Raw genomic sequence first — 16,040 nt, forward strand, 5'->3', positions numbered from 1 at the left:
GTGAAGGAGACTTTGTTATATGGAGGGAGGGTAGTTTAGCTGGCCTAATTTTATTCCCAGGTTGCTGCAACTCTGCTGCCTCTATGCTGAAGTTAGAGGTCTGGTAATTCTGTGAATGAGGGAAGGAACTGGGTAGAGAGGAAAGAGGGCAGTTGTCTTCCTGATCCATAAAGGCTTGGCTAGGGAAATCCCTCACATTTTGTGGGGTTCACCCCTCCCCTCCCCTCTCCTCTCCCTTCCCCTCCCCCCTCCCTTTTTTCCTTTAGCAGAGGAATGCCAAATCCAGTGCGACATGGGAACAAGAAGGACAGTGGAGGGTCTGTATCTACAATGCCGCAAACTAGTGGCAGTACCAATAATAAAGAACGGCAGCGACTTAGTTTTAAACATAAGCGGCACAAATCCAAACACCTCAAAGATTCTCCAGTTACTCCTGAGCCTTTGGCTCCTAACACACTGAAGCTTGTCGAGTATGATGACATTAGTTCTGATTCTGACACCTTCTCAGATGATGTTCCATCCAAGGCAGATAAAAGGGAAAATGATGAGCGCAGAGGTTCTGAGAGGAGTGATAAGAGTCATAGATCACGACATCGCCATCCACATAAGAGGATCAAAGAGGGCACCAAGACCAAGCAGTTGGAAAAAGAGCTTAAACCAGAGAAAATCCAGGATGCAGTCATGAGCAAGGTACCAATCTCCAAAGACAAGACCTCCAGTACGACCAAACGGGTGGTTGAGGTTCAAGATGAACATGGACGCAGTTCTAAGAGCAGCAACAAGGAGGTTCGGACATCCAAGATGCATAGAGAGAAATCTCGTAGGGAAAGAGAGATTAAATCTGGACACAAGGATCGGAGCAAAAGCCACCGTAAAAGGGACTCATCCAAGCGCTATAAAACATCAGATAGTCCTAAGAGGAAAGTGCGTAGCCCACGCAGGAAATATGGAAGTAGCCCAAAGCAAGATGATAGTTACTCTGATGCATCAGGTATGCAGGACTATGATGGAAGCCCACCACGTTCACATGCCTCAAGTAACTATGCAGAGGCCTACAAAAAAAGTGGAGACAGTCCCAACTACAAAGAACCTTCTGCCTACCAGAGTGGCGCTCGTTCCCCTAGCCCATACAATCGACGGCAACGTTCAGTAAGCCCCTACAGAAGGAGATCTTCCAGCTATGAGAGGGGGAGTGGATCCTACAGTGGAAGATCTCCTAGCCCTTATGCACGCAGACGGTCCAGTAGTCCTTTTGTGTCCAAGCGCTCAGTGAGCCGGAGTCCAGTGCCCAGGTGATCTTTTATTTATTCATGAATGAACCATAATTATACATTTAACTTTTTCCTTTCCTATTTCAGTTTAAATATTTGCATTCCAAGGCAGGAATTCAACTGTTTTGGGCTCCTGTAAGTAATGATCTCCTGACAAGAGCTATTCAATTGTTTTGCTGTTAAGTGCACGTTCCATGGGCGCCCATTGTTTCTATTCGCACCCTCATGAGGCGGCGAGCAGAAATCATCTCAAAGTTGAGGTTTTTGGGTGATCGGACTGCTGTTTCGGCAGTTAGTCCAACACTTTGCATGGATTTAGCCACTTTACGCGTCTAAACCATGTGCATTTGATCGCATTAAGTAATGGGTGCCCGCGGCACTCGCGCCCGAAAACAATTTAATTCCCCCCTAATATTTCCATACTGTTTGGTGAGATTTTTATTTAACTTTAGCTACTTAATTCTAAATTGATGGATTAGTGTTAGATTACAGGGAATATTAAAATATGGTTTTAGAAATTGTATTCTGGAGACCTTATTGTCTCGCTGCCATGCAGAGGATGACATTCTAAGCAGTAAAGCTGGTTATGCAGTACACACTAAAGGGCCCTGCACACTTGCTGATGCATTCAGTTTTGGCGATGATCGCTCTGGATGATGAATTGACTTGCATTGCAAAGCAACGGAGAACCAACGATGAACGACTACGGGGCGGCACGTATCGATCATCGTTGGTGCATACACACTGAGCGATCTGAACGATTTCTTGTTCATTACTGAACGAGATCGTTTATATCGCCCACACACATCAAGTGTGTAGGTTGCTTTAGCGATATATATCGCACCGATGCAGATCGTAACAATGTAGTGTACTCATCAAATAGTGTGTATTCCCGACTGCGCATGCATGGCGGTGATTCATTGTATCTTCCCATCTAATGTGTTTCATGTCAGATGGGACGATGTAATGAACAGTATGCAGTTACATTCTGTAACGATACATCACACAGTCGTACACCCCATCATGTAGTGTGTGATGTGCACAATGTATTCCTACATCGCATTGCAACCATCAACTGGGCACACCTTGCATAATATGTTCCCAACTTAAAGTAAAATATCTGCGCTTTCTGTGTTCTGTAATTTTCACGTTCACTGCCAGCAGACTCGCAAAGAACGTTCGAGTGGGCAGCTTTGTTTGAAAAATACACATGTATTTTAGGCAGTCTCTAGATTCTAACATTTTTCCAACTAACGATGTTGCCTGTGTGATGGGATATTCAGATGGACCTTTTCATTTTAGCTCACAGTTTACATACAGTAAAGCTGGGTATACACTTGTCCAATTCTCGGCAAATCAGGCTGTTTATTCAATTCTTCTGCAGACCTGCTCTCAAATTATACAGCCAATCTTTGCTACAAACTCTCTTCCAATTTGTCAGTAGACCAATCTGTGACCAATTCTGCTGAAAAAACTAATTTGGCTGTGGAAGAAGGGGGATATATTATTGTAACTACAGGAACATATTCATACTTAATTGTACCTGCATTCAAGCGCAGAGATTCTGTGTTCTGGCTGTAAGCCAGCTCAGAATCAGCAAATATTTTTTGTGTGATTGCTGTTGTTTGGGGGCCTTTACTTGAGTGGTATAGGGAAAATAAATAGTGCAGAAAAACGTAAAACTCAGATGAGCCTTTATTTCACAGTTTTCATAGAAATAACTATTTTATGTACAAATCAAATACGCCTAAGGCCCGCAGCACAAGATTTAGGGACGTGTGTTCATGGGGAAGGGGCGTGGCCATGTAATTAGTGTTCATGCTAGGCTGTTTTAGCACTGCCAAATTTTTTTTTTTAAGGGCAAAATCCGCCCTGTCCTTTCTGTGGTGTCCTGCTAAAACAGCTGCCTGCTTCCTGCCCTCCCAGCGTGTAAAGATGCCGTGCGCGTGTGGGAGAGAGCTTGGGGGGAAGCCCAGCACCTCCGGAGAGCCCAGCACCCCCAACGGTGACGCCGCCGGCTGACCACGCCCCCTGTAATGTCTGTAGGCCTCACCGCCCACTTAAATGACGATTCATGGCCACGCCCCCTTTTCTGTGCCCCTGCTGTCCGGCTCCCTGCCCTCTATATTTTTTTAGAGCGAACACTATACAATCACCAGCCCTCCCTATTTCCTCCCACCCACAGGACTCCACAGCGGTGTTCAAAGGCTGCAGCCAGAATCCCAAGTTCACCCTATCCCCCCCCACAGGAAATCCTAGCAGCGTTCACAGCTGATCCAGCCACCGCCAGTCGCCCGCGGTAACCCTGCAGCGGTCCCCAAAAGAAAAACACAGCCACCACAGCATGGTCACTGACCCAGCCCCCCTCCCCCCAAAGACACCAGGGAACCCTCACAGCAAGCACGGCCACCGGCTCAGAGCCCCCACCAGAGGGCGCCGCAGGAACCCACTCCGTGAGCCCAGCTTGTTTACCTGCTCTGTCCCTGCTTTGACTAACATGCGTCGCGGCTGCAGCTATACTGGCATATAATCACCCCCTGTAGCACGTTGTGACCCAACTGTCTCACACACACACACACCCCGGCAGTTAGCCGTACACTTTGCCAGGGAGTTGTGCCATGCCTGGACCCCAAGGGGAGCCCCTAGCGGCATTCACAGAGCCTGGTCCACCCACCATTGCAGCTCCCCGCGGGAACTTCACAGCGAACACAGGCAGCCACCACATAGCCAGCCCACCAGAGACGCCAAGAGAACCCTGCAAAGCAAGCGCGGCCACCGCCTCAGACGGCACCGCGGGAAGCCCCTCTCAGCAAGCACAGCTTTACCTACTTGGGTCACAGACGCCAGTCCCTGCACTATGCCACATCGCCAGCAACCCCCGGTCAGCATTGAGCAACTTAGCCCAGCTTCGCTCACCTGCCGCCGCCGCGAGCAGCACCATGCACAGAATCAGGAGAGACGCCAAAGAGGAGGGGAAAGGCTCCACCTCCTCCTATATCATGCAGCTGGGGCCAGCATTAATCAGTCATGCAAATCCCCTTTAGGGATTGGCTTCTGAGGAGCGCGTCCCCGGGGACCCACCCACTTTTGAAACTGGAGTCCCAGGTCCTCATAATCGCAAAAAAGCGCCATAGCGCATTTTTTACCGGATCACTGCATAGGGAGATGTGTACTGAGCGATCTATCACAGAACGCTCAGCATACATCTCTTCCCCCCCCCCCCCCCAACACAGCCCGATGTGTACTGGGGGGCGCTCGCTTCACAACTTAGGTCGACAGTCATTAGGTCAACCATGGATGGTCGACATGCATTAGGTCGATGGGGACAATAGGTCGACATGCACTAGGTCAGAAGGTTGACATGGTTTTTTAAAAACTTTTCTCTAACGTCCTAGTGGATGCTGGGGACTCAGTAAGGACCATGGGGAATAGACGGGCTCCGCAGGAGACATGGGCACTTTAAGAAAGAATTTAGATTCTGGTGTGCTCTGGCTCCTCCCTCTATGTCCCTCCTCCAGTTTGAATCTGTATCCCCGACGAGCTGGGTGCTGTTCAGTGAGCTCTCCTGAGCTTGCTGTAAGAAAGTATTTTGTTAGGTTTTTTATTTTCAGGGAGCTCTGCTGGCAACAGACTCCCTGCATCGTGGGACAGAGGGGAGAGAAGCAGCCCTACTCTATGAAGATAGGTCCTGCTTCTTAGGCTACTGGACACCATTATCTCCAGAGGGATCGTACACAGGATCTCACCCTCGTCGTCCGATCCCAGAGCCGCGCAGCCGTCCCCCTCGCAGAGCCGGAAGACAGAAGCCGGGTGAGCATGAGAAGCGAGAAGACTTCGAAATCGGCGGCAGAAGACTCCGGTCTTCACTGAGGTAGCGCACAGCACTGCAGCTGTGCGCCATTGCTCCCACACACACCTCACATACTCCGGTCACTGTAAGGGTGCAGGGCGCAGGGGGGGGGTGCCCTGGGCAGCAATTGGGACCTCTTTGGCAAAAGTTTAGCATATATACAGTTGGGCACTGTATATATGTATGAGCCCCCGCCAAAAATTGTACATTGAAGCCGGACAGGAGCCCGCCGCTGAGGGGGCGGGGCTTCTTCCTCAGCACTCACCAGTGCCATTTTTTCTCCACAGCTCTGCTGAGAGGAAGCTCCCCAGGCTCTCCCCTGCAGATACACGGTTGAAGAGGGTAAAAAGAGAGGGGGGGGCACATAATTAGGCGCAAAAATCAATATAAACGGCGGCTACTGGGTTAACATTAAGTTACTGTGTTATTCCTGGGTTATATAGCGCTGGGGTGTGTGCTGGCATACACTCTCTCTGTCTCTCCAAAGGGCCTTGTGGGGGAACTGTCTTCAAAAAGAGCATTCCCTGTGTGTGTGTGGTGTGTCGGTACGCTTGTGTCGACATGTTTGACGAGGAAGGCTATGTGGAAACAGAGCGGGAGCAAATGAATGTGGTGTCTCCGCCGACACCTGATTGGATGGATGTGGAAGGTTTTAAATGATAATGTTAATTCCTTGCATAAAAGGTTGGAAAAAGCTGAAGCCTTAGAACAGTCAGGGTCTCAGCCCGTGCCTGATCCTATGTCGCAGAGGCCGTCAGGGTCTCAGAATCGCCCACTATCCAAAATTGTTGACACAGATACAGACATGGATTCTGATTCCAGTGTCGATTACGATGATGCAAAGTTACAGCCAAAATTGGCTAAATCCATCCGTTATATGATTATAGCAATTAAGGATGTGTTGCACATCACAGAGGAAACCCCAGTCCCTGACAAGAGGGTTCATATGTATGGGGAAAAGAGGCAGGAGGTGACCTTTCCCCCTTCACACAAGCTAAATGAGTTATGTGAAAAGGCTTGGGAATCTCCAGATATAAAACTGCAGATTTCCAAACGGATTCTTATGGCATATCCTTTCCCGCCAACGGACAGATTACGCTGGGAATCCTCCCCTAGGGTGGACAAAGCTTTAACACGCTTATCCAAGTGGGTAGCCCTGCCGTCACAGGATACGGCTACCCTCAAAGATGCTGCGGATAGAAAGCAAGAGGGTACCCTGAAGTCCATTTATAAACATTCAGGTACCTTACTGATGCCAGCGATCGCGTCGGCCTGTGTGTGTAGTGCTGTAGCAGCATGGACGGACACCCTGTCTGAGGAACTTGATACCTTAGACAAGGATACTATATTGATGACCCTGGGGCATATAAAAGACGCTGTCCTATATATGAGAGATGCTCAAAGAGACCTTAGTCTACTGGGTTCTAGAATAAATGCTATGTCGATTTCTGCCAGAAGGACAGGTGATGCCGACTCAAAAAGGCACATGGAGGTTTTACCTTACAAGGGTGAGGAATTGTTTGGGGAGGGTCTCTCGGACCTGGTCTCCACAGCTACTGCTGGAAAGTCAATTTTTTTGCCATATGTTTCCTCACAACCTAAGAAAGCACCGTATTACCAAATGCAGTCCCTTCGATCACAGAAAAGCAAGAAAGTTCGAGGTGCGTCCTTTCTTGGCAGGGGCAGAGGAAAGAAGCTGCACAACACAGCTAGTTCCCAGGAACAGAAGTCCTCCCCGGCTTCCACAAAATCCACCGCATGACGCTGGGGCTCCACAGGCGGAGCTAGGCCCGGTGGGGGCGCGTCTCCGAAATTTCAGCCACAAGGGGTTCACTCTCAGTTGGATCCCTGGGCAATAGATATTGTGTCTCAGGGATACAAGCTGGAATTCGAAGAGATGCCCCCTCACCGATACCTCAAATCGGCCCTGCCAGCTTCACCCCTCGAGAGGGAAATAGTGTTAACTGCAATTCACAAATTGTATCTTCAACAGGTGGTGGTCAAGGTTCCCCTCCTTCAACAAGGAAGGGGTTATTATTCGACCATGTTTGTAGTACCGAAACCGGACGGTTCGGTCAGACCCATATTGAATTTAAAATCCCTGAACATATACCTGAAAAGGTTCAAGTTCAAGATGGAATCGCTAAGAGCGGTCATCGCAAGCCTGAAAGGGGGAGATTTTATGGTGTCTCTGGACATAAAGGATGCATACCTTCATGTCCCCATTTATCCACCTCATCAGGCGTACCTCAGATTTGTGGTACAGGATTGTCATTACCAATTTCAGACGTTGCCGTTTGGCCTGTCCACGGCACCGAGAATATTTACCAAGGTAATGGCGGAAATGATGGTACTCCTGCGGAAGCAAGGGGTCACAATTATCCCATACTTGGACGATCTCCTCATATAAAAGCGAGGTCAAGAGAGCAGTTGCTGATCAGCGTAGCACGTTCTCTGAAAGTGTTACGGCAACACGGCTGGATTCTAAATATTCCAAAGTCGCAATTGATTCCTACGACTCGTCTGCATTTCTGGGCATGATTCTGGACACAGACCAGAAGAGGGTTTATCTCCCTATAGAGAAAGCTCAGGAACTCATGACACTGGTTAGAAACCTATTAAAACCAAAACAGGTGTCGGTGCATCACTACACTCGAGTCCTGGGAAAGATGGTGGCATCATACGAGGCCATTCCCTTCGGCAGGTTCCATGCAAGGACCTTTCAATGGGACTTACTGGACAAATGGTCCGGATCACATCTTCAGATGCATCGGTTAATCACCCTATCCCCCAGGGCCATGGTGTCTCTCCTGTGGTGGCTGCAGAGTGCTCACCTTCTCGAGGGCCGCAGATTCGGCATTCAGGACTGGGTCCTGGTGACCACGGATGCAAGCCTCCGAGGGTGGGGGGGCAGTCACACAGGGAAGAAATTTCCAAGGTCTGTGGTCAAGTCAGGAGACTTGCCTTCACATCAACATCCTGGAACTAAGGGCCATATACAACGCCCTACGTCAAGCGGAGACCCTGCTTCGCGACCAAACGGTTCTGATTCAGTCCGACAACATCACCGCTGTGGCTCATATAAACCGGCAAGGCGGCACAAGGAGCAGGGTGGCGATGGTGGAAGCCACTAGAATTCTTTGCTGGGCGGAGAATCACGTAAGCGCACTGTCAGCAGTGTTCATCCCGGGAGTGGACAACTGGGAAGCAGACTTCCTCAGCAGGCACGACCTCCACCCGGGAGAGTGGGGACTTCATCAAGAAGTCTTCGCACAGATTGCAAGTCGGATGCAGGTGGCAGGTGGCAGGTGGATGCCATCATGTCCACAGGTGGACATGATGGCATCCCGCCTTAACAAAAAGCTACAGAGGTTTTGCGCCAGGTCAAGAGACTCTCAGGCGATAGCTGTGGACGTACTGGTGACACCGTGGGTGTTCCAGTCGGTCTATGTATTTCCTCTTCCTCTCATACCCAAGGTGCTGAGAATCATAAGAAAAAGAGGAGTGAGAACAATACTCATTGTTCCGGATTGGCCAAAAAGGACTTGGTATCCAGATCTGCAAGAAATGCTCACAGAGGACCCGTGGCCTCTGCCTCTAAGACAGGACTTGTTGCAACAGGGGCCCTGTCTGTTCCAAGACTTACCGCGGCTGCGTTTGACGGCATGGCGGTTGAACGCCAGATCCTAGCAGAAAAAAGCATTCCGGATGAGGTCATTCCTACGCTGATAAAGGCTAGGAAGGACGTGACGGCTCAACATTATCACCGTATATGGCGGAAATATGTTGCTTGGTGTGAGGCCAGGAATGCCCCTACGGAGGAATTCCAGCTGGGCCGTTTCCTTCACTTCCTACAGTCGGGAGTGACTTTGGGCCTAAAATTGGGTTCCATTAAGGTCCAGATTTCGGCCCTATCCATTTTCTTTCAAAAAGAACTGGCTTCTCTACCTGAAGTTCAGACGTTTGTAAAGGGAGTGCTGCATATTCAGCCCCCTTTTGTGCCTCCAGTGGCACCTTGGGATCTTAACGTGGTGTTGAGTTTCCTGAAATCACACTGGTTTGAACCACTCAAAACGGTGGAATTGAAATCTCACATGGAAGGTGGTCATGCTACTAGCCTTGGCTTCGGCTAGGCGTGTGTCAGAATTGGCGGCTTTGTCACATAAAAGCCCCTATCTGGTTTTCCATGCGGATATAGCAGAATTGCGGACCCGCCCACAATTTCTGCCGAAAGTGGTTTCATCCTTTCATATGAACCAACCTATTGTGGTGCCTGTGGCTACTACTGACTTGGAGGATTCCGAGTTACTTGATGTGGTCAGGGCTTTAAAGGTTTATGTAGCCAGAACGGCTGGGGTCAGGAAAACAAGAATCTTTGTTTATCCTTTATGCTTCCAACAAGCTTGGGGCGCCTGCTTCAAAGCAAACTATTGCTCGCTGGATCTGTAACACGATTCAGCAGGCTCATGCTGCGGCTGGATTGCCGCTGCTAAAATCAGTTAAGGCCCATTCCACTAGGAAGGTGGGCTCTTCTTGGGCGGCTGCCCGAGGGGTCTCTGCATTACAGCTGTGCCGAGCGGCTACTTGGTCAGGTTCAAACACTTTTGCAAAGTTCTACAAGTTTGCTACCCTGGCTGAGGAGGACCTTGTGTTTGCTCAATCGGTGCTGCAGAGTCATCCGCACTCTCCCGCCTGTTTGGGAGCTTTGGTATAATCCCCATGGTCCTTACGGAATCCCCAGCATCCACTAGGACGTTAGTGAAAATAAGATTTTACTTACCGGTAAATCTATTTCTCGTAGTCCGTAGTGGATGCTGGGCGCCCGTCCCAAGTGCGTACTACTTCTGCAATACTTGTATATAGTTATTGCTGCAATAAGGGTTATGTTATAGTTGCATCAGGGTTGTACTGATGCTCTGTTGTTGTTCATACTGTTGATTGGGTAAGTTTATCACAAGTTATACGGTGTGGCTGGTATGTATCTTGCCCTGGATTACCAAAATCCTTTCCTTGTACTGTCAGCTCTTCCGGGCACAGTTTCTCTAACTGAGGTCTGGAGGAGGGACATAGAGGGAGGAGCCAGAGCACACCAGAATCTAAATTCTTTCTTAAAGTGCCCATGTCTCCTGCGGAGCCCGTCTATTCCCCATGGTCCTTACGGAGTCCCCAGCATCCACTACGGACTATGAGAAATAGATTTACCGGTAAGTAAAATTTTTTTTTTTTCTTGGTGTCGTTTTCTTCGTAAAGTGACGGGGAGCCCCAATTAGTGCACCGTGTCCCCTCTCATGGCTCGCTTTGCTCACCATCTTTCGGGCAAGGTTCCTTGCTTCGCTCAGCATAGGTTACCGTTCCAGTTGTAGTCCACGTGGATTATTAAGTATGAAAAAATCCGAAAAAAATAAAAACTCATGTCAACCTTTTCACCTGTCGACCTAGTGCATGTCGACCTTCAGTGGTCGACCTAATGACCGTATCCCTTTTCTCTAACGTCCTAGTGGATGCTGGGGACTCCGTAAGGACCATGGGGAATAGACGGGCTCCGCAGGAGACATGGGCACTTTAAGAAAGAATTTAGATTCTGGTGTGCTCTGGCTCCTCCCTCTGTCTCGGACGAGCTGGGTGCTGTTCAGTGAGCTCTCCTGAGCTTTCTGTGAGAAAGTATTTTGTTAGGTTTTTTATTTTCAGGGAGCTCTGTTGGCAACAGACTCCCTGCATCGTGGGACAGAGGGGAGAGAAGCAGCCCTACTCTCTGAAGCTAGGTCCTGCTTCTTAGGCTACTGGACACCATTAGCTCCAGAGGGATCGTACACAGGATCGCACCCTTGGTCGTCCGATCCCGGAGCTGCGCCGCCGTCCCCCTCGCAAAGACAGAAGCCGGTGACAGAAGCAAGAAGACTTCGAAATCGTCGGCAGAAGACTCCAGTTTTCATGAGGTAGCGCACAGCACTGCAGCTGTGCGCCATTGCTCCCACACTAAACCCACATACTCCGGTCACTGTAGGGTGCAGGGCGCAGGGGGGGGCGCCCTGGGCAGCAATTTGAAACCTCTTGGCAAAAGTGGGCATATATACAGTTGGGCACTGTATATATGCATGGGCCCCCGCCATATTTTTACACAAACGCGGGACAGAAGCCCGCCGCTGAGGGGGCGGGGCTTCTTCCTCAGCACTCACCAGCGCCATTTTCTCTCCACAGCTCCGCTGAGAGGAAGCTCCCCAGGCTCTCCCCTGCAGATTCACGGTAGAAGAGGGTAAAGAGAGGGGGGGGGGGGTGGCACATAAATTTGGCGCAAAAACAATATATACAGCAGCTACTGGGTTAACACTAAGTTACTGTGTGACTCCTGGGACATATAGCGCTGGGGTGTGTGCTGGCATACTCTGTCTCTCCAAAGGGCCTTGTGGGGGAACTGTCTTCTAAAAGAGCATCCCCTGTGTGTGTGGTGTGTCGGTACGCTTGTGTCGGCATGTTTGAGGAAAGCTATGTGGAAGCAGAGCGGGAGCAAATGAATGTGGGGTCGCCGACGGCGCCGACACCCGATTGGATGGATATGTGGAAGGTTTTAAATGATAATGTTACCTCCTTGCATAAAAGGTTGGCTGAAGCCTTGGGACAGCCGGGGTCTCAGCCCATGCCTGATCCTATGTCGCAGAGGCCGTCAGGGTCTCAGAAGCGCCCACTATCCCAAATTGTTGACACAGATGTCGACACGGATTCTGACTCCAGTGTCGATGGCGATGATGCAAAGTTACAGCCTAAAATGGCTAAAGCCATCCGTTACATGATTATAGCAGTGAAGGATGTGTTGCACATCACAGAGGAAACCCCAGTCCCTGACAAGAGGGTTTATATGTATGGGGAAAAGAGGCAAGAGGTGACCTTTCCCCCTTCACATGAGTTAAATGAGTTATGTGAAAAGGCTTGGGAATCTCCAGATAGAAAACTGCAGATTTCCAAACGGATGCTTATGGCGTATCCTTTCCCGCCAGCAGACAGGTTACGCTGGGAATCCTCCCCTAGGGTAGACAAAGCTTTAACACGATTATCCAAGAAGGTTGTCCTACCGTCACAGGATACGGCCACCCTAAAAGATGCTGCGGATAGAAAGCAGGAGGGTATCCTGAAGTCTATTTATACACATTCAGGTACCCTACAAAGGCCGGCGATTGCGTCGGCCTGGATGTGTAGTGCTGTAGCAGCATGGACAGATACCTTATCTGAGGAACTTGATACCTTGGACAAGGATACTTTAGTACTGACCCTGGGGCATATAAAAGACGCTGTCCTATATATGAGAGATGCTCAAAGAGACATTAGCCTACTGGGCTCTAGAATAAATGCAATATCGATTTCTGCCAGAAGGGTACTGTGGACTCGGCAATGGACAGGCGATGCCGACTCAAAAAGGCACATGGAGGTTTTACCTTACAAGGGTGAGGAATTTAGATTTCTCTAACGTCCTAGTGGATGCTGGGGACTCCGTAAGGACCATGGGGAATAGACGGGCTCCGCAGGAGACTGGGCACTCTAAAGAAAGATTTAATACTACCTGGTGTGCACTGGCTCCTCCCTCTATGCCCCTCCTCCAGACCTCAGTTAGAATCTGTGCCCGGCCAGAGCTGGGTGCTTTTAGTGAGCTCTCCAGAGCTTTCTAATAAGAAAGTATTTTAGTTAGGTTTTTTTATTTTCGGAGAGCTTCTGCTGGCAACAGACTCTCTGCTACGTGGGACTGAGGGGAGAGAAGCAAACCTACTAACTGCGGCAAGGTTGCGCTTCTTAGGCTACTGGACACCATTAGCTCCAGATGGTTCGAACACAGGATCTTAACCTTGGTCGTCCGTTCCCGGAGCCGCGCCGCCGTCCCCCTCGCAGAGCCAGAAGACAGAAGCCGGCAGAAGCAAGAAGACATCGAAATCGGCGGGAGAAGACTCCTGTCTTCACATGAGGTAGCGCACTGCAGCTGTGCGCCATTGCGCCCACACTACCCACACACTCCGGTCACTGTAGGGTGCAGGGCGCAGGGGGGGGGCGCCCTGGGCAGCAATTAGGATACCTCTTGGCAAAAGGACACATATATACAGCTGGGCACTGTATATATGTACGAGCCCCCGCCATTTTATTACACAGACCTGGGACAGAAGCCCGCCGCTGAGTGGGCGGAGCCTTCTACCTCAGCACTAACCAGCGCCATTTTCTCTTCACAGCTCCGCTGAGAGGAAGCTCCCCAGGCTCTCCCCTGCAGTATCAAGGTAGAAAAAGGGTAAAAAGAGAGGGGGGGCACATAAATTTAGGCGCAAATTATCATAAACAGCAGCTACTGGGTAAACACTAAATTACTGTGTAATCCCTGGGTTATATAGCGCTGGGGTGTGTGCTGGCATACTCTCTCTCTGTCTCCCCAAAAGGCCTTGTGGGGTCCTGTCCTCAATTAGAGCATTCGCTGTGTGTGTGCGGTGTGTGGGTACGTTTGTGTCGACATGTTTGACGAGGACGGTTACGTGAAGGCAGAACAAGTGCAAGTGAATGTGGTGTCGGCGCCGACACCTGATTGGATGGATATGTGGAAGGTGTTAAATAACGTAAGCTCCTTGCATAAAAGGTTGGATAATCAGTCAGGGTCTCAACCTGTGTCTGATTCTACAGCTCATAGGCCGTCAGGGTCTCAAAAGCGCCCACTATCCCAGTTGGTTGACACAGATGTCGACATGGATTCTGACTCCAGTGTCGATGACGATGAGGCAAAGTTGCAGCCTAAAATGACTAAAGCCATCCGATACATGATTATAGCAATGAAGGATGTATTGCACATATCGGAGGAAAACCCTGTCCCTGACAAGAGGGTTTATATGTTTGGGGAGAAAAAGCAAGAAGTGACTTTTCCCCCTTCACATGAATTAAATGAGTTATGTGAAAAAGCATGGGATTCCCCTGATAGGAAAGTACTGATTTCCAAAAGATTACTTATGGCGTATCCTTTCCCGCCAACGGATAGGTTATGCTGGGAATCCTCCCCTAGGGTAGACAAAGCGTTGACACGCTTATCTAAGAAGGTGGCCCTGCCGTCACAGGATACGGCCGCCCTAAAGGATCCTGCGGATAGGAAGCAGAAAGGTATCCTGAAGTCTGTTTATACACATTCTGGTACCCTACTGAGGCCAGCAATTGCTGCGGCCTGGATGTGTAGTGCTGTAGCAGCATGGACGGATACTCTGTCTGAGGAGTTAGATACCCTGGACAGGGAGACTATTTTACTGACCCTAGGACATATCAAAGACGCTGTCCTATATATGCGGGATGCCCAGAGGGACATTTGCCTGCTGGGCTCTAGAATAAACGCAATGTCGATTTCTGCCAGAAGTGTCTTATGGACTCGGCAATGGACAGGTGATGCCGACTCTAAAAAAACACATGGAGGTGTTGCCTTATAAGGGTGAGGAATTGTTTGGGGATGGTCTCTCGGACCTAGTTTCCACGGTACGGCTGGGAAGTCAAATTTCTTGCCATATATTCCCTCACAGCCAAAGAAAGCACCGTATTAACAAATGCAGTCCTTTCATTCACAGAAAAGCAAGAAAGTCAGAGGTGCATCATTTCTTGCCAGAGGCAGGGGTAGAGGAAAAAAGCTGCACCATGCAGCTAGTTCCCAGGAACAAAAGTCCTCCCCTGCTTCCACTAAATCCACCGCATGACGCTGGGGCTCCACAGGCGGAGCCAGGAGCGGTGGGGGCGCGTCTCCGAAATTTCAGCCACCAGTGGGTTCGCTCATGGGTGGATCCTTGGGCTATACAAATTGTGTCTCAAGGATACAAGCTGGAATTCGAGGTGACACCCCCTCACCGTTACCTAAAATCGGCCTTGCCAGCTTCCCCCAGGGAAAGGGAGGTAGTGTTGGCAGCAATTCACAAGCTATATCTCCAGCAGGTGGTAGTGAAGGTTCCCCTCCTTCAACATGGAGGGGATTACTATTCCACCATGTTTGTGGTACCGAAACCGGACGGTTCGGTCAGACCCATTTTGAAATTAAAATCCCTGAATATTTATCTGAAGAAATTCAAGTTCAAGATGGAATCGCTCAGGGCGGTCATTGCAAGCCTGGAGGAAGGGGATTTTATGGTGTCTCTGGACATCAAGGATGCGTACTTACATGTCCCCATTTCTCCACCTCATCAGGAGTACCTCAGGTTTGTGGTACAGGACTGTCATTACCAATTCCAGACGTTGCCGTTTGGCCTGTCCACGGCACCGAGAATATTTACCAAGGTGATGACGGAAATGATGGTGCTCCTTCGGAAGCAAGGGGTTACAATTATCCCATACTTGGACGATCTCCTCATAAAGGTGAGGTCCAGGGAGCGGTTGCTGATCAGCGTAGCACTCTCTCAGGAAGTGTTGCTACAGCACGGCTGGATTTTGAATATTCCAAAGTCAGTCTTCACCAAGGTAGCGCACAGCACTGCAGCTGTGCGCCATTGCTCCTCTCACACTTCACACTCCGGTCACTGAGGGTGCAGGGCGCTGGGGGGGGGCGCCCTGAGGCAGCAATAAAAACACCTTGGCTGGCAAAAATACCTCAATATATAGCCCCAGGGGCTATATATGAGGTAAATACCCCTGCCAGATTCCATGAAAAAGCGGGAGAATAGGCCGCGGAAAAGGGGCGGAGCTATCTCCCTCAGCACACTGGGCGCCATTTTTCCCTCACAGTTCCGCTGGAAGGAAGCTCCCTGGCCCTCCCCTGCAGACTACTCTACAGAAAAGGGTAAAAAAGAGAGAGGGGGGGCATTTAATTTGGCGCAGTATATAGTTTTTTTTAAACATTTCTTTCTTTATTGAAGCATTTCTTTGAACAAAGTGACAATAAATATAATGACATTGTAGGTATCAATCTAAAAAGATAACAGCTGGACAGATGGAAA

General features: G+C 49.7%; 1 protein-coding gene across 2 annotated transcripts in view; it reads left to right on the top strand.

Moving 5' to 3' along the window:
• CDK12 (cyclin dependent kinase 12) overlaps positions 1-16,040 on the top strand; it is a 341,865-nt gene that overhangs the window by 715 nt on the left and 325,110 nt on the right. For both annotated transcript variants that reach the window (XM_063959726.1, XM_063959727.1), the window contains exon 1: positions 1-1,292. This exon is cut by the window's left edge and continues 715 nt beyond it. In XM_063959726.1, coding sequence (XP_063815796.1) covers positions 274-1,292 — 1,019 coding nt within the window. In that variant the 5' untranslated portion in view covers positions 1-273. The remainder of the gene's footprint in view (positions 1,293-16,040) is intronic.

This window comes from Pseudophryne corroboree, chromosome 3 (genome assembly GCF_028390025.1).
Source record: "Pseudophryne corroboree isolate aPseCor3 chromosome 3, aPseCor3.hap2, whole genome shotgun sequence".
Taxonomy (NCBI): Eukaryota; Metazoa; Chordata; class Amphibia; order Anura; family Myobatrachidae; genus Pseudophryne; species Pseudophryne corroboree.